This window comes from Podarcis gaigeae (assembly GCF_964106915.1).
Source record: "Podarcis gaigeae genome assembly, chromosome: 2".
Lineage (NCBI taxonomy): Eukaryota > Metazoa > Chordata > Lepidosauria > Squamata > Lacertidae > Podarcis > Podarcis gaigeae.
The window spans coordinates 108,525,811-108,552,407 of record NC_139679.1 but is presented as its reverse complement, the minus strand read 5'-3'; the positions used below and the strand labels follow the sequence as shown (position 1 = coordinate 108,552,407).

Here is a 26,597-nt window from a genome sequence, read left to right as displayed (position 1 = left end):
GACTGTGTCGTGTCTAATCTTTTTAAGAGGGAATAAAGGGGAAATTACCAGGAAACTTATTTTAGAGGCTTATTCAAGCCTGGCAAAGGTTATCCGCTGTACAGTACAAGTTTAAAAAGGGAATGTTGTTGTCGTTTAGTCGTGTCCGACTCTTCGTGACCCCATGAACCAGAGCACGCCAGGCACTCCTGTCTTCCACTGCCTCCCGCAGTTTGCTCAACCTCCTGCTGGTAGCTTCGAAAACACTGTCCAACCATCTCATCCTCTGTCGTCCCCTTCTCCTTGTGCCCTCAATCTTTCCCAACATCAGGGTCTTTTCCAGGGAGTCTTCTCATGAGGTGGCCAAAGTATTGGAGCCTCAGCTTCAGGATCAGTCCTTCCAGTTGAGTACTCAGGTCCGAGTTCCTTAAGATTGGAGAGATTTGATCTTCTTGCAGTCCATGGGACTCTCAAGAGTCTCCTCCAGCACCATAATTCAAAAGCATCAATTCTTTGGTGATCGGCCTTCTTTATGATCCAGCTCTCACTTCCATACATCACTACTAGGAAAACCATAGCTTTTACTATACGGACCTTTGTTGGCAAGGTGATGTCTTTGCTTTTTAAGATGCTGTCTAGGTTTGCCATCGCTTTTCTCCCAAGAAGAAAAGGAAAAAAGGGAATGTTACTCTGCTAAATTATAGAACTTATTAACACAAGTTGGGAAAGATATAATTAAACAACATATCCTCTCCTGCCTCCCTGAACATTCCCACAATCTGGGGGTCTGGCTGCCTTTGAAGAACTTGACAGTCTTTTCTTGCCTTGTCCTGACATTGGAACACATCCTGTGGGAATGCGTGAAGCCTTCCCAAATGTGCCCAGTCGCTTGTTCCTCACCGAGTTTGAGATACGATTAGGTGCTCAGGTGGAGTAAAGAAACACCTGCAAACTTACATTTCATCACCAACCAGAACCTCCAGCTGAACAGAGTCCTTTTGTGTGGGATCTGCCTCAGCCAGCCTTTTGCTCAGTATATATCAAGGAATCATGACTGGCTGGATCCTTGGATCCCCTGGTGACTTCAAGAAAGGTTTTCCTCCCAAATCATTTTGTCTTTCTAATCAGAAGAGAATCCACTATTGAGAATGACCTCTCTGCTCTGGTGACATGTGGGGGAAATGTTCAAACATCATACATGATACTGGCGACTCTCTTACGCATTCCCACAAAGGAGAAGTTATCTTTAAGGCTTCTGACAGAAAGTGCTGTTGGACCTTTGACCGTCCCCAGTTGTCATTTCAGGGAATTAGGATGCGCAGCTGACCCTGAACATCTGGTAGGGCTCTTTGGATCTGAAGCATAGCTTTGCGGCCCTTGGCTCATCTGGTAACTGGAAGAGAAAAAGACTCTTCAGTAAAAATGGCTTCCTCGATTTTATGCCTCCAACCTGTTTGCTGGAATTAGAGAGGACAAAGATCTCAGAAAACATTTTCAGGTGGGGGAGTAAATGGGGAAAGTCTTGACTTTGGTGCCTGTCGTATGACAATAAAAGGATGCTTTTGTTAGTTATTCTGTACTTTCTTAACTAGCACTGATGGTTGCCGAACTACTATTGTCACTGGGTTGCTCAACGTGGAGTAGCCATTTTGCAGTTTATACAGCCACTGAGTTAGCAGGGTGATCGCAATAATCCCTGCAATAATAAATATACAGTGTGAAGGGTGGGCAACCTAAACAGAGCAGTTCTTAGGCTTCCCAAGGAATGAGAATTTACTGTTAAATCACTGAGAACTGTAGCTCTGTGAGGGGGTCTCCAGGTAACTCTCAGCACCCTTAACAAACTACAGTTCCCAGGATTCTCTGGGGGAAGCCATGACTGTTTAAAATGGTATGACACTCTGCAGATGGGGTCTAAGTTCAGCTACCCAGCACGTGCCACAAATACCTGCTTTTAGCCCTCCAAATGTCATCAGACTCCAACTTCCTTCAGTCCCAGCTGGTCAGGGATGATCACAGTTGGAGTCCAGCAGGGTGGATTTGATTTAAATCACTCATCAATAAGACTGGATTTAAATCACTAGCTAGTAAGACTGGATTTAAATCTTTTTCTTTTCTTTTTTTTACAGAAAGACTCATTCTTTCTGGTATAATCTTAATATTTACAACCAGAGGAAGGTTTCATTTTTGGAATAATTAATTTTCAGAGTAGTTTTTACAGTTATATCAAAAATTACTGATTTGGTTATACTATTAGAAATACATAGATAATTATGAAATTATTGTGAGGTTTAATAAGTTAACTGTTTATATTTGGACAACTTTTCTGCTGTACTTTATTGGAAGGAGAAATATAATTGTTTTCTTAATAACAATTTAAACAATTTATTTAACCAAAGCAATAACATCATAGCATATGTATCCATGTTTGTTAACTGATGTGGTTAAACTTTGTTGTTGTTTTTTTTTAAAAAACTTAGACTGAGTTTTAGCACACATGAAAAACAGCTAATGAAAATCATTATTTCCTAAGGAATAGCCTTTGGACTATAATGTAACTTAAATCGAAAATTATCTTTAGAAAGATTTTTCCTCCAAAAGCATTTTATTTTAAAAATCTTATTTAAATAAAAAAAATCTGATTTTTAAATATATATATTTTAAAATCATTGATTTTTTTTTTCCACCCTGGAATCCAGCAATTCCCTGGTTTCGGGAAATGCATCTGCCTTTACCAGTTTAATGGTTTACTCCGGAGATCGCTGCGTAAGACGAATGTGGCTGCTGCTCCAAATCTCTGAAGCAGCTCTTCCACGTTGTTACTGTACTGATTTTTGCCAGAGCAACAGTTTCCAAACAGCAAGGATCTTTCAAATACTGCTCTGAAACATGAAAAAATTTACACCAAAGAACTCCAAACATACCGTATCTGGTATGTTGTCCTACACTAAAGAAAGTCCAGTTCTGCCAGGGGTACCAACTTAAATAAAATAGGGGGGCAGGTAAGCACTACCCTGCATAATCGATTACATGATGCAGCACCCCCCCCCCATTTGAATGGCAATGCCCATCAACTGGGGAGGGGCGGACGGTCCCCTCAAATATTCCATGGGATACTGAAGGGACCTTAGCCCCTAGGAGTTGGCTCCTATGAGTTTTGCCCTCTATGCTTAGTCAATAAGTTTTATGTAAATGTGCTTATCTTTCATAAACATCTATGGTTTGAATCTTTAATTGAAATCTACAGTGGTACCTCGGGTTACATACGCTTCAGGTTACATACGCTTCAGGTTACAGACTCCGCTAACCCAGAAATAGTACTTCGGGTTAAGAACTTTGCTTCAGGATGAGAACAGAAATCGTGCTCTGGTGGCACGGCAGCAGCGGGAGCCCCATTACCTAAAGTGGTGCTTCAGGTTAAGAACAATTTCAGGTTAAGAACGGACCTCTGGAACGAATTAAGTGCTTAACCTGAGGTACCACTGTACTGTATTGAGTGGCAGAGGATATTTATGGTAGTGTGATGGTTAAGAGTATCAGACTAGGACCAGGGAGATAAAGGTTCAAATCCCCACCTTCCCACATAAGTCACGAAGCGACCCTGAGCTGCTCACCATCTCTCAGCCTAATCTACCTTGCAAGGCTGTTGTGAGAATAAAATGGGGGGGGGGGATGTACCACCCTGAAGTCTCTGGTCACGACTGTCCTTTTTCATCCTGTGATTTTTGGAATGACTGAAGAAGTTTTCTACAGCCGGATGCAACTATTGTTTTGCTACTGGATCCTACCCTTCCTCCAAAGATCCTAGAAGCTGGAAGTTGGCCAGAGCAGGGATTCCTTTCCAGTTGTCAAAGCCCTGTGAAAGACCCTTTGCCTCTCCCGGAATAAATTATGGAAGTAGATGCAAATTGATTATGCATAGCATATAGGGACTGCAGGATTCACAGAATCTAAATGGGGTGTACAGTATATTACAACGCACACTGCCAAAGATGGCAGTAACACAACAATATCAAGACCTGATTTGCCTACCACTTCCCCCCCCACCCCCTTCATAAGAGGGTCTGGCCATCCATTCCTCCTCATAAGGAAGCTGTGCCTGAAGGAAGAACTGTGAGGGGAAAGACTCCATCAGGCAAGGCCTCCTTTCACCTGCCTTGCCCCACCCTCTGTATTGTATTGTTTTATGTACTTTGGCTTGCTGTTTTATTGATTATAGTTTAGATATTTTTGCAACTGTTGAGTGGATTTCTGTTTAACGTTTATATGTTGATATTATTATTTTATACTATTCTAATGATTGTTAAGGTACGCGGGTGGCGCTGTGGGTTAAACCACAGAGCCTGGGACTTGCCGATCAGAAGGTCGGCGGTTCGAATCCCCGCGATGGGGTGAGCTCCGATTGCTTGGTCCCTGCTGCTGCCAACCTAGCAGTTCAAAAGCACGTCAAAGTGCAAGTAGATAAATAGGTACTGCTCCGGCCGTGCGCTGCTCTGGTTCGCTAGAAGTGGCTTAGTCATGCTGGCCACATGACCCAGCTGTATGCCAGCACCCTCAGCCAATAAAGTGAGATGAGCGCTGTAACCCCAGAGTCGGTCACGACTGGACCTAATGGTCAGGGGTCCCTTTACCTTTACCTTAATGATTGTTGAATGTTACTTTTTTGATGGAGGTTGCCTATTTTAAAGTTATGTTTTATTACATTTTTGTATTGCATTAGATTGTTATAAGATGTACATTTTTTGTTTCTTCAGCTTGTAAACCGCCTTGAGTATTGTAAGATAGAAAGGCAGTATACAAATTAAAAATGATGATGATGAATGACATGGATGTCAGAAGGTTATGGGCATCATTATCACAAGATAATGTGCTTTGAATAAAAGTATAGTTTGTACACTACAGCCATATAAAAGCTACAAGAACCCAAAACAACAGATCCGTTTTGTTTTTTTAAACTTGTACTGCGACTCCAGGACATGCTATGTTCTGTGATTTTTGGTGCTGGCCAGAGCCAGAGGTGAGGTGCATTTAGAGTGAACCGTTTGCAAACATGAGGATTTAATAAAATCAGCGCAGATCCAATCGTCATCCTCACAGAATCGCAGAGTTGGAATGGGTCGAAGGGTCATCTGCAATGCAGAAATCTCAGCTAAAGCATCCATAATATAATCAGCATTTTCCTTCTATGCAATGCAATGCAATGACGCGGTTCCCGGGATGGACGCTCAAAAGCAAGGCAGGGGCCACTCCTAAGCGAGTCTCTCTCTGGCCTGGAGGCTGCAGCATCTCATCTCAGGACGTCCCAACTCGGCTGCCTGCAAAATTGAGACACGATCCCCGCTCCTGTCTTCTCGATCCTGCAAAGGATCTATGAGTTAAAACCACCAGCGATCAGATTCCTAGAAGGCTCCAGGAAAAAGCAAAAAATTAAGGAGGAAGGAAATAGCTAAGGCCACCTTCCTGTCCTACTTCCTTCCCGTTCCCCAACCCTCTCTTCCGGCTAGAAATTTCCTTTTTGGGGGGGGGATAACATACAAATAAACAATAAATAGAACCGCTGCGGATTGCAAAGGGTGCAAAACGGTGTATTTTTAGGGGTCTGTCGGCTCATGCAAGAAGGGGAAGCCCTGGAGGCAAAGAAAAAGGAGACCAGAGACTGCAAAAGCGTCGCTGGAAGGTTTCCCAAAGCCCCACTCCAGATCAGAGCCTGTGTTGCTGATCCCCCACATCGTCCCTTGTCCGGATCCCCTCTCCAGATCCGGGCCAGAACAAGGTAATAAACAGAGGGGAGGAAATTAATCTCAGGTGCATATCCCTCATTCAGGTTAGCTGATCCATAGCACCCTGTCATTCAAAGAAGGCGCCTGGACCATTCCGGCTAGCGGTTTCTACACTGGGCTAGTTAGCAGCTCTCTCTGGTCATAACCATCACCCGCTGCCTAAGGTGTTTCAAGCTGGAGATACCAGGATCTGAGTCTTGGGATCTTTCCTGTGTAAAGTGCGTTCTCTGCCACACAGAGGAGCTACAGGCTCCTCCACAAGCAGGATGTGGAAATGCAGGGTTTTGAGCCAATTTAGTCTGTAAAGGAGCTGTCCTGATCCGAATCAGCCCAGGGACCCGATGCTGCAAAACCTCTGAGTGCCAGCAGCGTTTGGAGGCTCCCATTAAAAGATCCTTTTAATGAAAGGTTGACTGTGGGTCTTTAGATGCACAATCTGTGGGTTTTAGCGCTTAGCGAAGGCTTCTCTGTTATTGACTGGAAGTTCAAAACCGCTGGCAGTGCTATATTTATCTGGGTCCAGTGAAGCTCAAAATGCGGCAGCGTTAGGAACAAAGTGAGAGTGTCTATAATACAGCCAAATGTCATTGACATCTGGGTTCGAGGCAGTGTGTTCCTGTTAAGGAAGAATGTTTTTTTATTTGTTTGTTTATTTGTCTGTTTATTGAGGAAGACATATCCGATGCTGAAAACCCAAGCCCTGAATTAGAATGGAAGTGTAGACCTGAGAGCAGGGATGGGGAATCTGCGGCCACCCAGGTATTGTAGGGACCACAACTTCTGTCATCCCTGACCATTGGTCATGCTGGCTGGAGGGCCACAGATTTCCCCATTCTTGATTTAAATCGGGGTTTCCCAAACGTGGGTCTCAGGTTGGATCTGGACTACAGTTCCCATCATCCCTGACCACTGGTCCTGCTAGCTAGGGATGATGGGAGTTGTAGTCCAAAAGCAGCTGGCAACCGAAGTTTGGCAAACCCTGTTTTAGAGAAACCCTGGAATGAAATGGGCTTTTCATGCTCAGGGCAGATGATGCCCTGTTGGAGCACTTGGATGCTGAACTCTTGAGCTTCCCTTGTCTGCATCTTGCACTCATACCATACGTACCTTGTTTTCCTCTCTCTGCTTATCTCATTCCTTTCATGCCACCATCTGCCCATCACACCAGTTGTTTCCCCCATGCAATACCTTTGGTTCCTTTTCCCTTGATTCTATTTAGCCAATATCCCCATTTGCCATGCTCTCTATTATCGTTTCTCATCAGATAATCGTATTGAAACTGGAGGGTGCCTAATAGATTACCTAGTCCAGCCTCCTGCTCCGAGTGTCCTCCCATTGATGCTTTTCCAAACTTATCCTCAAAACCTCCAAGGAAGAAGATATTGGAGAGCTGTTGCCAGTGTAGACAAGAACGGCTAACTTGTGGTCCTCCAGACCTTATTGGACTCCAACTCCCATCAGCCCCAGCAAGCAAGGCCAGTGTTCAAGGGGGGTTCGAGTTGAAGCCTAACAACCCTTGGAGTTCCACAAGTCAGCCATTTTTGTGTAGGCAATACTGAGCTAAATAGTCCATTAGTCTGACTAATTATAGGGCAGCTTCCTATATTCCTACATTATGTCCTTCTAGAGAGGACTAAAACTATCCACAGTACTTTTATATGTGAGTGCAGTCAGGTTACCTCACCTTCCCTAGTACAGTGGTACCTCGGGTTACATACGCTTCAGGTTACAGACTCCGCTAACCCACAAATAGTGCTTCAGGTTAAGAACTTTGCTTCAGGATGAGAACAGAAATCAGGCTCCGGTGGCACGGCAGCAGCAGGAGGCCCCATTAGCTAAAGTGATGCTTCAGGTTAAGAACAGTTTCAGGTTAAGTACCGACCTCCGGAACGAATTAAGTACTTAACCCGAGGTACCACTGTACTCGGCTTCCCATTTTGGCAGCAGCTTTGCTGACATCTTGGGAGTAGAGTTCACATTTCTCTCCAGATCCTGGTTGGCGGCCATTTTGGCCTGGTGTGCACCATGTGCAGTTATTGAAAAGCACGTTTTGTTTGCAGCTCCAGGAGTGCGGAGGGGAAACCCGATGGAAGAGCAGGACCCAGCAGGACCCCAAACAGAGGAGACATTAGGAGGAGGAGATTTTCCTGTTTATCGGGTTTATGGGAGCACTGAGGAGGTCCAAACTGAGGAAGGTCCACAAGATGCTAAGCGGATACCGGATGAGACCGCACCACTAGGTACTAAAAGGACTCCAGATGAGGAGGCTGCGCAGGAGGCTCAGCAGGTACCTGATGAAGCAGGTCTGCAACAGGCCAGCCAGACAACTGACAAAAAACTCCAGCGGCCCCAGGACACCCAACATCAGGATTTCCAGAAGACAGCCAAGTCCCGGAGGAAGCTGCTGGTGCCTACCCGATGGGACCACACCAAATCTTTTCAGACTTCCTTCAGGAGAATAGCCGATGCCATCCAGTGGCCTCGAGAAGAATGGAAGACCCAGAATCTGCTAGACCTCAGTGGAGAAGCCACCCAAGTCTATAAGACCCTGGGCTCCCTTGGGCAAGTGGCGGACGAGGACGCCACCAGTTTGGAGTTATGGCGCCAGCGGTTCAGGCAGTTCTGCTACCTGGAAGCTGAGGGACCCCGAGAAGTTTGCAGCCGGCTCCAAGACCTTTGTTTCCGATGGCTGCAGCCCCAGAAACGCACGAAAGAGCAGATCCTGGAGCTGCTGGTCTTGGAGCAGTTCCTGGCCATATTGCCGCAGGAAATGCAGATCTGGGTCAGGAAGCGCGGACCGGAGACCTGTGCTCAGGCGGTGACCCTGGCAGAGATTTTCTCTTGGAAGCTGCAAGACCACGAGAGGTGGGATCAGCAGGTGAGAGTTCTGGAGGGGAGGCTACACCCTCTGGCCCTCCAGATATTGCTGGACTCCAACTCCCATCAGCCCCAGCTGGCATAGCCAAAGGTCAGGGGTGAAGGGATCTGTAGTCTATTAACAACATCAGGAGTGCTGTAGGTTCCTCCATGTGTGGTGTAGTGGTTAAGAGTGGTAGTCTCGTAATCTGGGGAACCGGGTTCGCTTCCCCGCTCTTCCACATGCAGCTGCTGGGTGACCTTGAGCTAGTCACATTTCTTTGAAGTCTCTCAGCCTCACTCACCTCACAGAGTGTTTGTTGTGGGGGAGGAAGGGAAAGGTGAATGTTAGCCGCTTTGAGACTCCTTTGGGTTGTGATAAAGCGGGATATCAAATCCAAACTACTCCTCCTCCACTTCTTCTTAATGGAATTGACTGCAGTTGTAGAAGGGCAGACAGCATGGCAGGGTTCAATTTATGAGTGGCCACTTGAGGGTTATGTTTCTCTCCTCTCCCGGACAACTAAATAGGTTGGGGTAGAAATCCAGTCTATTTACTGATCGCAACGAGGCGGTCAGCCGGACCAGGCAGGTGAGGGTTGGGGAAGGTAACAGAAATTGATTTTGGAGCTGAGGCATTTGCCTCTCCAAACCCGTTGCTATGACCTGATGTCCCTCCTTTTGATTCAGGTGCCGGGGCCCTTTGAAAAAGTGGCTGTTAATTTCTCTAAGGTAGACCCCTTGAAGATGCAGCTGTACGTGGTGGCCATGCAGGACGATGAAAGGATAACCAGCTTGTTGGGTAAGGGTTTTTTTGTGTGGCGTGCCTGGATCATGTTACAAAGCTCAGGGTGGCGGGAGAGTGGGAAGCTAAGGCAGAACTCACTGGGGCTGGAAGGCTATGCTTAGTTTCCCAATCTAGTCCAATTTTGTCTAGCCTAGTGGCAGGGGCTCACCCTTGGCCCCCCAGCTCTGCTCCCACAGATCATTTTCATCTGGCATCGTTGGGGATCAAACTTGGGGCCTTCTGCTTGCAGACAATTTTTCCGTGTCACAGTACTACAACCCCTCTGTGGCGTTTGCCTCCTAGGTGGGTCATAAAGGGTTAAATGAGTGTGATGCGATTGGCCAGAGAGAAACTGATAGGAGGAGTTAGAGTTACAGTCGGAGTTGTGTGGAAGTTAGTTGAGAGTGGGGAGTTGGAGAAGGAAGAGGGAGGATATACCGTATTTTTCACACTATAGGACGCACTTCTTCCCCTCCAAAAATGAATGGGAAATGTGTGTGCGTCCTATGGTGCGAATGCAGGCTTTCGCTGAAGCCTGGAGAGTGAGAGGGGTCAGTGCACACCGACCCCTCTCGCTCTCCAGGCTTCAGGAGAGCCCCACCGCAGCCCCACAAGCTCGGGGGACAGTGGGGAGGCGGAACGCAGCCATCCCGCTGTCCCCCGACTTGGCTAGAAGGCTGGCGGGGTGAGAAGCCTGCTCCTCCCCGTCGCCAGCCCCGCAAACTCGGGGGACAGTGGGAGAGGCGCAGCGCGCCATCCTGCTGTCTCCCGACATGGTTTGGAGGCTGGCGGAGGGCTTCCTCCTCCCCCAGCCCCGCAAGCTCCCAGAGCGATGCCAAAGCTGCGCGCAGCTTCGGCATGGCTCTGGGTCCCGTTCTGAGGGAGGGGGAAACTCGGGCTTCCCCCGCCCCAGCCCCGCGCCTGGGGGGGAAAATAATTTTTTTACCCTTTATTTCCCCCCCCCCAAATCTAGGTGCGTCCTATGGACCGGTGCGTTCTATAGTGCGAAAAATACGGTAAGTCTGTGGGTTGGTCTGTTGTGAGAGAGTGAGAGGAACTGTTAGGTGGAGTCAGGTAGATAGTTGGGATAATCAGTTTGAAGTTGTTAGGAACGTATAGGACAGTTAAGGAACTAAGATTAAGAAACTGACAAGAAAAGTAAACTGAAACCATAAGCTTGTTCCTGCCTATAAGATAAACTTGATTATTTGTTAATGTTAACAACTGTCTGGATTCCGTGTGTACCCAGAGAAACGGGTTGGTGGCAGCAAAGAGGCAATCACAGTGGTGGCACAGGGATCAATAGACCGTCAAACGTCCAGGGGCCCTGTGTGATCGCCACAGCCTCCCCAGAAATTCACTCTGTGGTTGTCTCTTTATTTCAGCAGGCAATGGCCAAGCGAGCGAAACTGAGGAGGAGAATGTCCGGATGGAAAGGCCGGGGCAAGTGGAGTACCGCAGGATGTCACTGGAAAAGGCTAAAGGGGGCGTCTTCCTATTTCCTGAGGTGGGAGAGGTGGCCGAAAACCAGCTGGTCACTGGAAGGAAAGTCTTCCAGTTTCTAGAGACTGAAGAGACAACAGGAAGCCAGCAGGCCCCCGAGAAACGCCAGGGAAGGCTCCTGGAACACGCAGTGAAAAAGGCCTTTCATTCTGAAGGGGCGAAAAGTTTAAATGAGAGCACTTTACACGAGGGGCTTGAGGCAAGTCCTCGAAAAAAGACAGTCGCGGGGAAAAGCTGCAGCCAGAGTACCGACCCTCTTAAAAACTTGAATGTCCAGGCCGGGAAAAAGTCATACAGATGCTCGTATTGTGGGAAAATCTTCAACCATGCCTCCGCTCATTTGGTCCACGAGAGGATCCACACAGGAGAGAAACCATATAACTGCCTGGAGTGTGGGCAGAGTTTCAGTCGGAGATCGCACCTTACTAGACACCAGAGAATCCACACAGGCGAGAAGCCCCACACATGCTCAGAATGCGGGAAGCACTTCAGCCGGAGATCCCACCTTATTGAACACCAGAGAACCCACACGGGAGAGAAGCCTTTTTCCTGCTCCATCTGTGGGAAAAGCTTCAACTACCGTTCCCTCCTGAAAGAGCATGCCAGGATCCACACAGGAGAAAAGCCATACAAATGTTCAGACTGTGGGAAAAGCTTCAATCGGAGGGAAAGCTTTATAATACACGAGAGGACACACACAGGGGAGAAGCCGTACGAGTGCCTAGACTGCGGGAAAAGGTTCAGCCAGCGATCGAACATTACTGCCCACGAGAAAACCCATATGGGAGAGGGGAAATGCAAGTGCTTAGAGTGTGGGAAGAGCTTCTGTAATTCAACCAGTCTCCTTAAACATCAGAGAATCCACACAGAAGAAAAAGCGTAATAAATATGCAAGCACTGACAGTAGAAAAACCTCTGGTTAGTGACCCACATTTTCTTAAAGAGTAAAAGCCAGGTCATTTCTGCAGGAAAATAACTTCAATGTATTAGCATACACAATTGTACCACTTCAGAAGGTCGGCAGTTTGAATCCCCGCAACGTGGTGAGCTCCCATTGCTCGGTCCCTGCTCCTGCCAACCTAGCAGTTTGAAAGCACGTCAAAGTGCAAGTAGATAAATAGGTAGGGCTCCGGTGGGAAGGTCAACGGCGTTTCTGTGCGCTGCTCTGGTTTGCCAGAAGCGGCTTAGTCATGCTGGCCACATGACCTGGAAGCTGTACGCCGGCTCCCTCGGCCAAGAAAGCAAGATAAGCGCCGCAACCCCCGAGTCGGCCACGGCTGGACCTAATGGTCAGGGATCCCTTTACCTTTACCTGTGGCCTTACACAATTGTACCACTTCAGATGAAGGGAGGACAATTTGTGTGACTGAGAGCACAACTTTAAAAAAAAAAAAATCTTACTTGTGGGCAGCTAGTATTGTAGGAAGAAAGGCTTTGCCCTGTCCTCTTACCTTATGTGCTAAACAATTAATGTGCAAGGTTGTTTTTTTTCAATGTGCAGGGCAATTCAGACATGTGATTTCCCCCACATTCATTCTGAAATAGCACACCCGCAAGAGATCTGCATCATGGGCATTCTACCGGCACATAGAAAACTTACAAAGGAGGGAATTCTATAAAGTCTTGACTCTGAAGGCTCAGATGTTTCAGTCTGAGCTCAAACCATGTTTTATAAGGCCAGGGGATGGGAGTAGAACTTAGATTCCAATTGTCAGTGTGAGGCACTCAAACTTAGTACAGTGGTACCTCAGGTTACATACGCTTCAGGTTACATACGCTTCAGGTTACAGACTCCGCTAACCCAGAAATAGTACCTCAGGTTAAGAACTTTGCTTCAGGATGAGAACAGAAATTGTGCTCCAGCAGCACGGCAACAGCAGGAGGCCCCATTAGCTAAAGTGGTGCTTCAGGTTAAGCACAGTTTCAGGTTAAGTACAGACCTCTGGAACGAATTAAGTACTTAACCTGAGGTACCACTGTACTTTTTTGTAAGCCCCAAAGTTTAAGACTCTCCAAACACCTCGACCCAGTTCAGATCATGCATCCTAGGTGTGAATTACTGTCAGCTGTGGAAGTCAAAGATCTGTAGGCATAAGCTATTCTATATCCTACAGTGCAAGAGCCCAAGCTGCATTTGCTGAGCTCAGCTACTGGATCCCGCCTCCAACGGAATCAAACCCTCTTATGGCAGCTCTCAGCATACTGGCAACCAGAGAATCTGCCACAGTCCCTGAATATACCGGTATCTGGAACCACCTTTGTGTTTTTATCTTTCTAACTACAGTGGTACCTCAGGTTACATACGCTTCAGGTTACAGACTCCGCTAACCCAGAAATAGTACCTTGGGTTAAGAACTTTGCTTCAGGATGAGAACAGAAATCATGCTCCAGTGGCATGGCAGCAGCGGGAGGCCCCATTAGCTAAAGTGGTACCTCAGGTTAAGAACAGTTTCAGGTTAAGAACGGACCTCCGGAACGAATTAAGTACGTAACCAGAGGTACCACTGTATTCACTTAAAATTAGCACGAACATAGACAGCTATCTGGAAATTCTGTTTGGCATATACATATCCACTCCACCTAAAGTTGTGTTTTGCAGATATTTGCTCTTGTTTGCAAAGAGTCATTTTTCAGTATCCAAACACCTTGGGTTTAAGGGTAGTGGATCTTCGAGTTGCAGTTTAGTAGCTGAGGCTGCAGGAGGAAGTTCATAATGAGAAGGCAGTGTTTTGCGTGTGTGAAATCACATGAATCCTCTCCATTTCTTTTTTAAGCCCAACATTCACAGTTCCTTCCCCCGTTCCTCACCTGATCTTACCTTTTATGCCCTTTGTCAGGGCAACTGCTGTTACTAAAAAAAGGGGAGGTGATGTCCCAATTAAGGGTACTCAACACAGAGCCTTGCAGACATTTTGTACTTCAACTCCCATAACTCCTTATTATTGGCTATGTTAGCTGGGGGTGGGAGCTATACTCCAAAACATGTGGAGGGCCTCATGTTGGCTACAATGATTCAAAGAGAAACAGCACAGCCACTCCACCCAAAAAGACATACAATGTCTTACTGAATGGTCTGGTGCATTACTGTTGCACCTAGGTCTCTGCTTTCTGAAACAATCCTTTACTCTTCCGTAAGCCCCCAACAGGTACTTGAGCATCGGTCAAGAGACACTGAGAGATGATGTCATTGTAACTGGAGACATTTAAGATGATGCAACCTTCATCTTACGCAAGTGATGGGTGGCAGTGGACAATATAGATGGAGAAGGATGGAGATTTCTGCTACAAACATGAGGTTTTGTCCCTCTTCTCACTTTCTCCCCCAACCTCTTCTTAGTCTGATACGCTTTGGCAAAATGCTTTGTGCTAATAAAATATCTTTGTACGGAGCTGAATTAATTGAGGGAGCATTTGTTTTCTGGGACATCCAACACTGGAGCAAGTGAGACTTCCTTTCCCTTCTGTCCTCTGGAGAGACCAGATTCCCAAAGGACAAACTGCATATTGCATGGAGCCCAGTTTATTGCTACGCATTTCAGTTCCTTCCAACGCTGCTGGCATAGTTCTGTAGCAACACAAAAGGCAGCCTCGGGCTCAGAAGCTCAAGATAAAATGAATTAGGAAATTGTGAATACTACTACTACTACTAATTTATTAGATTTATATACAGTGAAACCTTTGTTCTCAAACGCCTTGGTACATTTCGGCTCCCAAATGCTGAAAACCCAGAAGCGTTCCGGTTTTCAAATGTTTTTCGGAATCCAAACGTCCGATGTGGCTGTCGGCTATTGTTTCCGGGGCGCCTGCGCCAATCCAAAGCCGTGCCTTGGTTTTCAAACATTTTGGAAGTCAAACGGACTTCCAGAACAGATTACGTTCAAGAACCAAGGTACCACTGTACCACATTTATCTTCCAAGGATCTCAAGGTGATATACATTTCTCTTTTCATCCTCACAACAGCCTTGTGAGGTAGGGTTAGGCTAAGACAGGCTTCCTCAACCTCGGCCCTCCAGATGTTTTTGAGACTACAATTCCCATCATCCCTGAACACTGGTCCTGCTAGCTAAGGATCATGGGAGTTGTAGGCCAAAAGCATCTGGGAGGGCTGAGGCTGAGGCAGCCTGGGCTAAGAGATGGTTACTGACCCAAGGTTACCCTTCATGGCTGAGTGGGGATTCGAACCCTGTTCTCCCACGTCCTAGTCCAACACTCTTTAACTATTATGCCACACTGGCTAGCAGAAGAGCCCAAAGGCCCATCTAGGCCAGCATCCAGCATTACTGGGGCCAACCAGATGCCCGAAAGCAGGATTTGAGCACAGCAGCCTTCTTTTGCTCCTGATATCCAGGAAGTGGTATTCTGAGGCATATTGCCTCCTACACTGGAGGGACTGGCCTATTATCATCTGGTTGGCCCCAGTGAGAACAGGCTGCTGGACAAGATGGGCCATTGACCATTGGTCTATTTCAGCAGGCTCTTCATCAGGGCTGGTCGATATCTGTTTTCAACATGATATTCCGATATATCATGAGGTCAGAAAAAAAATATGAAGCTATGTACAGTGGTACCTCAGGTTACATACGCTTCAGGTTACATACGCTTTGGGTTACAGACTCCGCTAACCCATAAATATTACCTCAGGTTAAGAACTTTGCTTCAGGATGAGAACAGAAATCGTGCTCCGGTGGCGCGGCAGCAGGCCCCATAGGCTAAAGTGGTGCTTCAGATTAAGAACAGTTTCAGGTTAAGAACGGACCTCCAAAACGAATTAAGTACGTAACCAGAGGTACCACTGTAGAGGCATTGGCTGGCTTCACGGTTTCCCCCACATAATGGTTTTTGCATAGCACATTAGGGCTGGGAAATGTATTGATACACCGTCAAAAAACAGTTTGAAGTCCACGTCGCAGTAACGGTTTCGTAATATTCAACGTGGCGATGCACAAATATATCTGTGTGCTATGTAAAAAAATCGCGAAGCCAGTCATCCCTTCTCTCACGATTCCTTCTTCCCCTGTTGCTCTGTACTATAAAAGAACAGTTGTATCAATATGTTAAAGGTAAAAAATAATGTGTCAGTTATAGACCCCTAAGTAGCGGCAGTTTCCAGGACATTACCCACTTGGCCTCTACATATTTAAGTGTAGGGAAAGTGCAGTTGACATGTATAGATGGTACACAACCAGCTGGCAATCGTACATGGGAATTAACTTACCTCAGAAAAATTCTAAACAGCCACATTGGCCCATTAGACCACAATTCACGTGGGCAGTAAAATAACGTCTTGATTTAGGGACCAAGTTTTCAAACTGAAGAAAGGGGGGTGGAATGCCTTTATTTGGTGTAACTGGGTCCATCATGAACTTAAAAAAACAAAACTGAATGGCTTCCCATAAAATATTTTCTAGCAATTTCACAATAAAGACAATTCCACATGTAAAAAAAAACCAACCCATACATACACAATTTAAAAAACCCAAAAAAACCCAGTTCCATATGTAAGAAGAGGAGCCTGTTGGGTCAGACTGATGGCCCATCCAGTCCAGCGCCCTCACTGAATCGTAAGAGTTGGAAGGGAACACGAGGGTCATCTAGCCCAACCCCCCATGTTCTCAAAATGGCGGCACAGTTTGTTGCCTGTGGGAAACCAAGGAACAGAACGTGGACATAAAAGCCCACACTCCTCCTGTGGCTTCCAGCAACTTGTATTTTAGAAGCACTGCTGCTTCTTAACTGCGGAGGGCAGGGCACAGACACCGCGGCTAGCAGCCATGATTATTTTTCAAAATTATTATTATTAATTAATTAAATTTATATACTGCCCTTCATTGTAATATCTCAGGGTGGTTCACTGAATATTTTACGACATGTAGTCCATGATAACATTCATCTTCAGTATATATTTTTTCTTTTCTTTTTTTATGTAAGCAGCAGATGGAAAATCGGAAGTCCCTTTTACCTTTCTTCATTGTCTCTTTTCCTTCCTTCCTTCCTTCCTTCCTTCCTTCCTTCCTTCCGTCCTCTCTCTCTCCCCCTTTTTTCTTCCTTTCTGTTTTTAATTTACGTTCGTTTTCTTTCATTTTCTATAACTTTTATTAAATTTTCTGTTTCACATTTTAGAATGTTCATTTAAACAACCTTAAAATATCAACGACTTCCCTTCTTCCCGTCCCATGGTTCCTTTTGCATAACATACATCCCTGCACATTTTATATAAACTAAGCCATTCAGTATCCCATTATTCATAGCTGTCAACTTTCAGATTTGAAAATAAGGGATCAGCAGCCTCACCTGTCCTGGGGACAGTATACGGGATATCTAATAATCCGGGATAGCAGCAGGAAAACGGTGCTGAAATAAGGGAATTCCCCGCAAAAAAAAGGGAAGGTTGACAGCTATGCCATTATTACATCCATCAAAACCTATTTATCTTAATTGTGCCCACATTTTCAAATCTGAAAACATTTTCTATATCTTATGGCATTATGAAAAACTTTTAATAAAAACTGTACATCCAAGTAGGCAGACCAGACTGCATTTGCCCAGTTTCCCCCCTCCCCCCTTTTTTAAAGGGAGCTATTTCCAGATCCTAATCATCATCAGTGAATTTTCTGGGGGGACGCGGGGGGGGGGGGTGCATACCACTAAACATTTTGTGAATCTAAGTTTGGCTTCATTGAGGGGCAGTATTTCAATATGTGTAAGAAAATGAGGGTACCCCTAAACATTTTTAAAGAAAAAAAAGCACTGATTAATAAATAATAATAATAATAATAATAATAATAATAATAATAATAATAGGGTTGTCCCAGCCATCCTGGGCGTCTGGCTGGTGGTTCATCTAGCAGGGAGGTGGCCTTTGGGCCCCCCCCACCCAGAAGACCCTCTTGCCCAGCCCGTGGCCATCTCCGCCCGGGTCCTGGCCCGATCTTCCCCCCGCCGGCCTTTGCCGAGCATCCAGCCCTGGGCCGGGAGAGCGTTGCAGGCCGGCCTGGAAAGGCGACGGCACAGGAAGGGGCTGGCTTAGCCGGAGGAGGCGGGTGGGTGTGCGTGGCCAGCAGATCCGGGGTGGGAAGTGAGGGGGGGGGGGAGAAAGGAGCAAGAACAAAAGGATCCGAGGCTGCGCTCCGTCCCTGGATCTTTCCCTCTCCTCCGCGGAGGTAATTCGTTTTTGCTCGCCGGGTGGCTTCAGCCTTCCGAAGTTGCTGCAGCCGCGCGTCCCTGGAGATCTGGGCCTGGGGGTGGTGGTGTTTTTTGGGGGGTGGGGGGTCCGAGGGGTGGGGAGGGGGCGACGCACGCTGCAGCCATTATTAACCCCTGAGCCACCGGAGGTTGCAGGCAGTGACTGAGAATCTCGGGTGGGGCTTCCCCCAGAGGCCATCCAGCCCACCCCCCCCCCCCGCAATGCAGGGATCGCAGTAACGCTGCGGAGGAGGAGGGAAATCGCGTGCGGAGAGGAGCTGGGGGCTATAGATGAGGTTTGAAATAATGATAATTTTGGAGTGCAGCCAGACTGATCAGGCTTGATTTGCATCGGGGATTATTGGGCTGGATTCCTCCGCATCTTTTTTCAGACCCCGACGAGCCTAGTGGGTTTTGATTTTCGAGGCAGAAGGACTTGCTTGGGGCGGGGGGGGGGAGGAGGTGGAGAAGGAGACCTTTAAGCCTATGCAGAGAACAACTGTGGGATTTTTATTTAAAAAAATGTGGCCACAGTAGGAATGATTAAGCGCTCTCCAGTTAGCTCCGGGGACTGCCTCTCTGAAGGAATTTACTTGGAATCAAGGCCCATCAAAACCGATAGATCCTACTTCCAAGTAAAAAGGGTTTGGGATTCCTGCTTGCTGTAAGTGAGAAGGGAGCTCAGAGAGGGGGAAAGTGAGCCTGTCAGGCAGTTTTTCTGAGGATCTACCTGGTAAGCCAAGTGCCTCTGGGCACTTATTATTATGCCTGGATACAAGACATATCTCTGGATCCAATATACATATCTCTGGATCCAATACACACTTGCTTGAATAGCCCCCCAGGTGGTAATATAGCAAATTAGGGGGACGGCTTTAGCACATAACCTCCCTAATTGGTACTTTTCCACTCTGTGGAGGAGATTTTGACACATGGTCATTTCGGAAGAGATGTCCTTTATGTTAATGCTGAGGTCATCGTGGAGCTGAATGACATGACATTCCTGAACAATTGAATCCGTCCTACCGACAGGAGCGATTGGATTCACTACCAAAAGAGGGAGAAATGACCTCCCCACCCCCAGTTTGGACACCTTTAAAAGAGGATCGGACAAATGTATGGCAATTTAGGCACTTCATCATTATTGATATATTGCCTCTGAAAACCAGTTGGTGGAGCTCACAAGTAGGAGGCGTTTGGTGGTTCACTGTGATAATGCAATTTTGGACTAGATAAGCCTTTGGTCTGATTGAGCAGGGTTCTTTTTATTAAGACAATATTCCTGAATAATATATTCCCCAAGCCTTCTAAATAATATATTCCCCAAGCCTTCTAAATAATAATGCTTAACATTTATATAGTGCTCTCTCTTTTTTTAGTATTCAAAACATTTCATAGACATGATTATACTCAGTTACAGATAGGTAGCCGTGTTGGTCTGCCATAGTCAAAACAAAAAAATTCCTTCCAGTAGCACCTTAAAGACCAACTAAGTCAGTTCTTGGTATGAGCTTTCGTGTGCATGCACACTTCTTCAGATACCAGCACCTTAAAGACCAACTAAGTCAGTTCTTGGTATGAGCTTTCGTGTGCATGCACACTTCTTCAGATACCAGCACCTTAAAGACCAACTAAGTCAGTTCTTGGTATGAGCTTTCGTGTGCATGCACACTTCTTCAGATACCTCAGCACCTTAAAGACCAACTAAGTCAGTTCTTGGTATGAGCTTTCGTGTGCATGCACACTTCTTCAGAAGCTCATACTAAGAACTGACTTAGTTGGTCTTTAAGGTGCTGGTGTCTGAAGAAGTGTGCATGCACACGAAAGCTCATACCAAGAACTGACTTAGTTGGTCTTTAAGGTGCTACTGGAAGGAATTTTTTTGTTATGATTATACTCAGCAATTCTGGAAGGTAGTCTAGTACTTGTAGAGCCTCACTGCGTTGTGTGGGAGGCTGATAAGTAGTGTCTTGCCTAAAACCCCTAGGCAGCCCAATTCTAAGCAAGTTTACTCAATAGTTAATGCCAATGTTTTCATGTAATTTTTCATTAAAATGTGCGAACAAGTTAATAATAATAATTTAATAATACTTTTATTATCTGTACCCCACCCATCTGCTGCACCAGCAACTCTAGGTGGCTTCCAAAAGATATTAAAACATAATAAAAAAATCAAACGTTAGAAACTTTCCTATACAGGGCTGTGTTCAGATGTCTTCTAAACGTTATGTAGCTGCCACCAGCACCGCTAGTCAGGGTCCTTGCAGGCCCAATATGCAATGTTCGGATGGATGACCTTCTGAAGGTGACTCTTTGTTTGAAAAGAAGCATAACCTATCTTGACGTAGGGGAACCTGTGGCCTTCCAGATTTGATTTGATTTATTACATTTCTAGGCCTCTTTTCATTCAAATGACTCCCAAAGAGGCTTACAAACAATAAATAACACAATAGCATATAATAGAGCATCACAAATAGAGCACCAATCCTATAGGATAATTAGCAAATCATCAGTGAAACAATTGGAATTTGAGCAACAACGACAAAGAAGCTAAACATCACAATCAAAGCAGAAGTCATAGGATTAGTGAAACAGCATATACAATCTGCAAAACAACATTAAGACCATTAGCAAAATAGCAACCCAAAAATAAACTAAGCACTGCTGAGTTTGTACACACGCACTCCAGACCCCCGTAACGCATACCCTTTCATTCTGTTCAGTTCAAGGAAATAAACATCCGCATAATGCCCATTGCATCAACTCCATTCTGAAGATTCCTTGGACTGGACGTGGGACAGCACAGGTGAGAAACGAACCTTGATATCCAACACAGATCCTCTCTCCCCTTACTAGATGTCATTGACCCTCATCAGCTCTAGGCAGCATAACCAGGGCTGGTGTCAGCTGTTGCCCCGCAACCCCTGAAGGGCCACCAGTTCCTTGCCTCCCAAAGTGTAGTGGTTAGAGTGATGGGCTAGCACAGAGTGGGTGGAGATCACAGTGGGTGACCTCGCATCTTGGCTTGGTCATGGCTTGGTCGCCAAGTCACAGGTGAGATGGGGAAGCTGTACCCCAGGACCAGGGCTGGCCAAACTCCAGAGGGTCATGAGAGCAGTCAGATATCGAGGCAATCCAGAGATGCAGGGTTGCTGAAGAGAAGCCAAGGCCAGGCCCTGTGAGACAGTCACAACATGGGGCATGTTCCAATAGCAAGGTCATGAAACAAAGCCAAGGTGGAAAACAGCAGAGCAAGTCCAAAGATAGACAAGTTAGCAAAAGCAAAGGCTTAGGAGCATAAGGTCAGTCCGCGTAGGAAGCAGGAACAAGGCTGTGGCGTAAGTCTTGTGGGACGCGGGTGGTGCTGTGGGTTAAACCACAGGGCCCAGGGCTTGCCGATCAGAAGGTCGGCGGTTCAAATCCCCGTGACGGGGTGAGTGCCCATTGCTCGGTCCCTGCTCCTGCCAACGTAGCAGTTCGAAAGCACATCAAAGTGCAAGTAAATAAATAGGTACCGCTCCAGCGGGAAGGTAAACGGCGTTTCCATGCGCTGCTCTGGTTCGCCAAAAGCGGCTTAGTCATGCCGGCCACATGACCCAGAAGCTGTACGCCGGCTCCCTCAGCCAATAAAGCGAGATGAGCGTCGCAACCCCAGAGTCGGCCATTACTGGACCTAATGGTCAGGGGTCCCTTTACCTTTATTAATAGTCTTCAGCTGGGAGCTTACGTAGGCTGATTGCCCAAACCCAGCTACAAGCGGGTTCGCCTGGTCTTCAAGGTTCCCTGCTCCCAATGAGTCCCAAGGGGCCTGGTTCTTTCTAGGTGACCACTCCACCAAAATGGGGGCTGCCTGCACCTTCTGATACCAGCATTCAGTGTCTCCCTGATTCTGCCTCTCCCGTCCCCCACGATCCTGCAGGCATTCCATTTCGATCTGCAGAACTGACATTGGGTACGGGCATCACAAGAAAGTCGTCCTGCATTTGTAAGAAATTGATCTTGTAGTGTAGCAGCACCCACACAGGAACTCCCTGCCTATTGACAGGTGCCTTCACTGTACTCTTGTTTGGCAACCTCTTAAAAATAATTCTCTTTAACGTAGCCTATCCCAACACTTAGAACGTTGATGTGTGCTTTAATCTGGTTTTTGGCTTATTGTTGATTTTCATTATTTCTAAAATATTTTAAATAATTGTTCCTTACTGTTTCGTATTGATAATTTCATTGTTTAATTCTTTTTACTGTAAACTGTTGTGAGGTTATGGGTTTTCTCCCCCCCCCCCCCAAAAAAAATCAAGTGGTATATACATTTTCTGAAATAAATAAATATTTGCCCTTAAAACCTATGTACCTCAGCTTTTTCCCTGGGCTGAATAGCTGGAGCTAAAGAACAGGGGGTGTAATTTACCTCTGAAGTTCCAGCCGGCTGTTAACAGCTATGCAGTAACCCCTAGATTCACCATTGGGCAACATCTTTATTATGACCAACTGAAGTATCAAAAAAGTGTGGGAAACCTCTGAGTTCTCCAGAAGTTTTCAGCAGCAAGATGCTACACAAAGTGTGGTGTGACCTTGGGCTGTTTCCCACCCTAGCCTACCTCACAGGGTTGTTTTGAGGATAACATGGGAGAGGGAGAGAGCCACGTACGACACCTTGCTCCATGGATGAAAAGCAGGTTATAAATGCAACAAATACAATAGAAATAATTATAATATACAGAAAGTAGGCTGGATGCTATAGCCATAAAGTCAGCAGGACTACAGAATGAATTAAATCTCTGCTAGGTGTTAACAGTTCTCTTATAGATGGCGATTCTGCTTTCCTTTTCCTCACTGACATAAGGGAGGAAACACTGGTTAAACCTATTTTCTGAGAAGTGTTCAGAAACTTAACTGAACAGCCTGCTGAACCCCCTGTTCTGTGGAGAGGTTTTACTGAGAACTGAATTGACCCACCTTTTTCTTCTCATATGCAACAATTGAATGTGGCACTGCATTTTTGGTAGTTTATTGGGGTTTTTTACCCCTCATCTGTACCTGTGTTTTATTTTTCTACTTTTACATCTATTTTTATTCGCCATATCCATTATTTTCATTGTATTCTGTATGTGTTTATGCCAATAAACTTTAAACTGATATTTAAAAAGAAAAGAAAAGAAGAAACACAACCCATTGCCCATTAAACAGTGTTATCGTCTCCATTCTAGTTTCTCTAACACATTTTTTCTTTTCTTTTCTTTTTTTGCAGCTGCTATGGGTGGTGTTACAAAGTGGTTAAGAGTGTAAGATGTGACTCAGAAAGCCCCCGGTTACAAGCTTACTAAGTGACTTTCAGAAAATCGTTACCTGTCTTCTCCTCCAGCTGCAATGTAAGGGTAATAATACTTCTGGCCTACTTTGCAGGGCTGTGGTACAGATGATGGAGATAATGGATGTGAAAGGCAATGAACCCTCTGAAGTTCTGTGCTAATGCTAAAAATTATTGGTTGTTTTGCAGGGAAGGCTAAATGAAAGTCGAGATTTGTTTATTGTGTTACCATTTCTTACCTATCACCATAAAGTCCTGATGTGGGTTACAAGGGACGCGGGTGGCGCTGTGGTCTAAACCAGTGTTCCCCAACCTTGGGCCTCCAGCTGTTTTTGGACTACAACTCCCATCATCCCTCGCTAGCAAGACCAGTGGTCAAGGATGATGGGAATTGTAGTCCAAAACAGCTGGAGGCCCAAGGTTGGGGAACACTGGTCTAAACCACTGAGCCTCTTGGGCTTGCCGATCAGAAGGTTGGTGGTTTGAATCTGCACGACAGGGTGAACTCTCGTTGCTCGGTCCCAACTCCTGCCAACCTAGTTCAAAAGCATGCCAGTGCAAGTAGATAAATAGGTATCGCTGCGGCGGGAAGGTAAACGGCATTTCCACGCGCTCCGGCTTCCGTCACGGTATCCCGTTACGCCAGGAGCGGTTTAGTCATGCAGGCCACATCACCCCGAAAGCTGTCTGTAGACAAACGCCAGCTCCCTTGGCCTGAAAGCGAGATGAGCGCCGCAAACCGATGGTCGCCTTTGACTGGACTTAACCATCCAGGGGTCCTTTACCTTTTTTTTTTTTTTACAAGAGCATAGTACACAGTCATTACAGAAACAAGTAAAATTGTTCCAGCCAGAACAGGGCAGCATAGAGTCAGCAAAATAAGTGAGTCCCAAAACCAAAATGCCTTAACTGTCAGCAGCTGAGATAGAGAGCTGCGTGTTCGGGATACAGCCAAAGCTATACAGTACACCAGAAAGGTTAGACGCTCCAGATTACGAAGGGAGTTCCTCAATTTAGGGGCTGCCACAGAGAAAGCCACCTCCCAGACTAGCCTGCAGATCTTAACACAACATTGAAGGAGGTAGCTTTTCAGATACACTTTGCTGGTAAAATAAAGCCGCTGAGTAGTCTCTCACTGACTCCTCTTATTTAATCTGAGCAGCACCTCCTTGCAAACAACCTGTCTTGCTTATCCTCCAGATGTGCCGCTGATTTCATAACTTCTTTTTGCTGATGTTCCAAACTGATGCATATCTCTTTGTTCCGGCAGCTTAGCAATGATGAGCGAGGAGAAGCCGCAGCTGAAAAGGGAGGCGATCTCCCAGGAAGAGGAGGAGGAGGAGGAGGAGGAGGGAGGAAAGCTGGTGAAAGAAGTCACCGTCCCCCGGGAGAAAGCAAAGAATGGTAATCTAGTGAAAGAAGAGGAGATCCCCCAGGAGGAAAAGAACTGGGTGAAAGAGGAGGAGGGGTCGCAGGAGGAAGAGGAGTATTGGGTGAAAGAGGCGATCCACGTGGAGGAAGTGGATGATGACTATTTCGTAAAAGATGAGATTCTTCCAGAGGAAGGTTATGAAGAGACAGAAGCTTATGAAGAGACGGAAGATTATGAAGATCCAGAAGGTTATGAGCAGGCAGAAGGTTTTGAAGATCCAGAAGGTTATGAGCAGGCAGAATGTTATGAAGGTTACGAACAGACAGAAAATTATGAGCAGGCAGAATGTTATGAAGCTTATGAACAGGCAGAAGGTTATGAACAGGCAGAATGTTATGAAGGTTATGAACGGGCAGAAGGTTATGAGCAGACAGAAGAGGGTGAGGCTCTTCTTGAGGAATATGAAATAAATGTTTTCCAGATTCCTGGGGATGATGAGCCATGTTATAGCGAGCCTGTTCCTGAGAGCCAGCAAGTCTATGTCCCAAAGAAGAGACGAAGCAAAGCTGTGCCTGTAGATGGAACAGGCGTACAACCTGGCAAAGCCACAGTCGCGAAGGTAGGGAAAATCTACAAGTGCCCCGATTGCGGGAAAATCTTCAAACGGTGCTCTCCCCTTATCAGACACCGGAGAACCCACACTGGGGAGAAACCTTATGTCTGCCGGGAGTGCTTGAAGCGCTTCAGCGACAGCTCAGCCCTGGTTAAGCATCAGCGCATCCATGCAGGAGAGAAACCTTACACATGCCCCGAGTGCGGGAAGAGTTTCTCCCAAAGCTCAACCCTTATTGCACATCAGAGAATACACACTGGAGAGAAGCCGTATGTGTGCCCTGACTGCGGGAAGAGCTTCAGTGTGAGCTCCAATCTTGTCGCTCATCAGAGAATCCACACAGGAGAGAAGCCTTTTGGCTGTCCTGTCTGCTTGAAAGGCTTTCTGGTCAGCTCCCATCTCATCAGACACCTAAGAATACACACAGCAGAGAAACCTTACATTTGCCGAGAATGCGGGGAGTGCTTTACTCAGAGCTCCCACCTCGTCGTGCATAAGAGAATCCACACTGGCGAAAAACCTTATCTGTGTTCTGAGTGTGGGAAGAGCTACCGTGGGATCTCAGATTTGATCCAGCACCAGAGGATTCACACAGGAGAGAAGCCCTACAAGTGCCCCGAATGTGGGAAATGTTTCAGTCAGAGCTCATGCCTTAAGAAGCACCAGCGGATTCACACAGGGGAGAAACCTTTCATGTGCCTCAAATGTGGGAGAAGGTTCAATCGGAACTCGCATTTGACCAGGCACCAGAAAACCCACACAGTGTGATTTTTTTAAAGAAAAATAATGCTTTTCCATTGAAAGTTCATCTCCATAATTATAGCCACTATAGAATAAGTAAAGCCAGGTATCGTGAAATAGGAAACCTTTCTCCGTCTTCCAAAGGAACTTTTGTGCGACACTTGAATTGGAGGATTATCATCAGGGAAATAATACATAGGATACAATTGCCAGTTTTCTTCTAAAATGTCCTTTCCCCCACCTGGCTCCTACTCTCCATCCACTTCTTCACAGGATTCTAGTATCTTCCTCAGATTATATTCTATACCGTGTTCTTTCCTTTGTACTCGTTTTAAAATGTCGTCCCATCGTCAACACCTTCAGACAGGTCAGCTCTCGAGTTTTCCTATGGATTTTGAGTCTCTCTCGATGGCCTCTGGTTTCTGATTGGTTTTTACCCAATCCTTGGAAGCTGTGATAGGTGGCTGAGGAAAAG

The 26,597-nt window shown here is 46.2% G+C and overlaps 2 protein-coding genes across 5 annotated transcripts; both read left to right on the top strand.

Moving 5' to 3' along the window:
- The first annotated feature begins 4,890 nt into the window (after window positions 1-4,890).
- Window positions 4,891-11,817, top strand: LOC310837469 (uncharacterized protein). Of its 2 annotated transcripts, none has more exons than XM_083724101.1 (4): window positions 4,891-5,752; window positions 7,820-8,637; window positions 9,306-9,417; window positions 10,791-11,817. In XM_083724101.1, the coding sequence occupies exons 2-4, from the start codon at window positions 7,846-7,848 to the stop codon at window positions 11,786-11,788; spliced, it is 1,902 nt and encodes a 633-aa protein (XP_083580227.1). In that variant the 5' UTR covers window positions 4,891-5,752; window positions 7,820-7,845; the 3' UTR covers window positions 11,789-11,817. The 2 variants fall into 2 exon arrangements, with proteins under 2 accessions (XP_083580227.1, XP_083580226.1); XM_083724100.1 differs by having other exon boundaries at window positions 4,899-5,752; window positions 10,788-11,817.
- A 6,139-nt stretch (window positions 11,818-17,956) lies between these two features.
- LOC310837668 (uncharacterized protein) lies at window positions 17,957-26,591 on the top strand. 3 transcript variants are annotated; one of them, XM_083724625.1, is made up of 5 exons: window positions 17,957-18,066; window positions 20,812-20,894; window positions 22,008-22,073; window positions 23,337-23,463; window positions 24,667-26,591. In XM_083724625.1, exon 5 carries the CDS (start codon window positions 24,674-24,676, stop codon window positions 26,147-26,149), a length of 1,476 nt encoding a protein of 491 aa, XP_083580751.1. In that variant the 5' UTR covers window positions 17,957-18,066; window positions 20,812-20,894; window positions 22,008-22,073; window positions 23,337-23,463; window positions 24,667-24,673; the 3' UTR covers window positions 26,150-26,591. The 3 variants fall into 3 exon arrangements, with proteins under 3 accessions (XP_083580751.1, XP_083580750.1, XP_083580752.1); XM_083724624.1 differs by lacking the exon at window positions 22,008-22,073; XM_083724626.1 differs by lacking the exons at window positions 20,812-20,894; window positions 22,008-22,073 and having other exon boundaries at window positions 17,973-18,066.
- The last annotated feature ends 6 nt before the right edge of the window (window positions 26,592-26,597 follow it).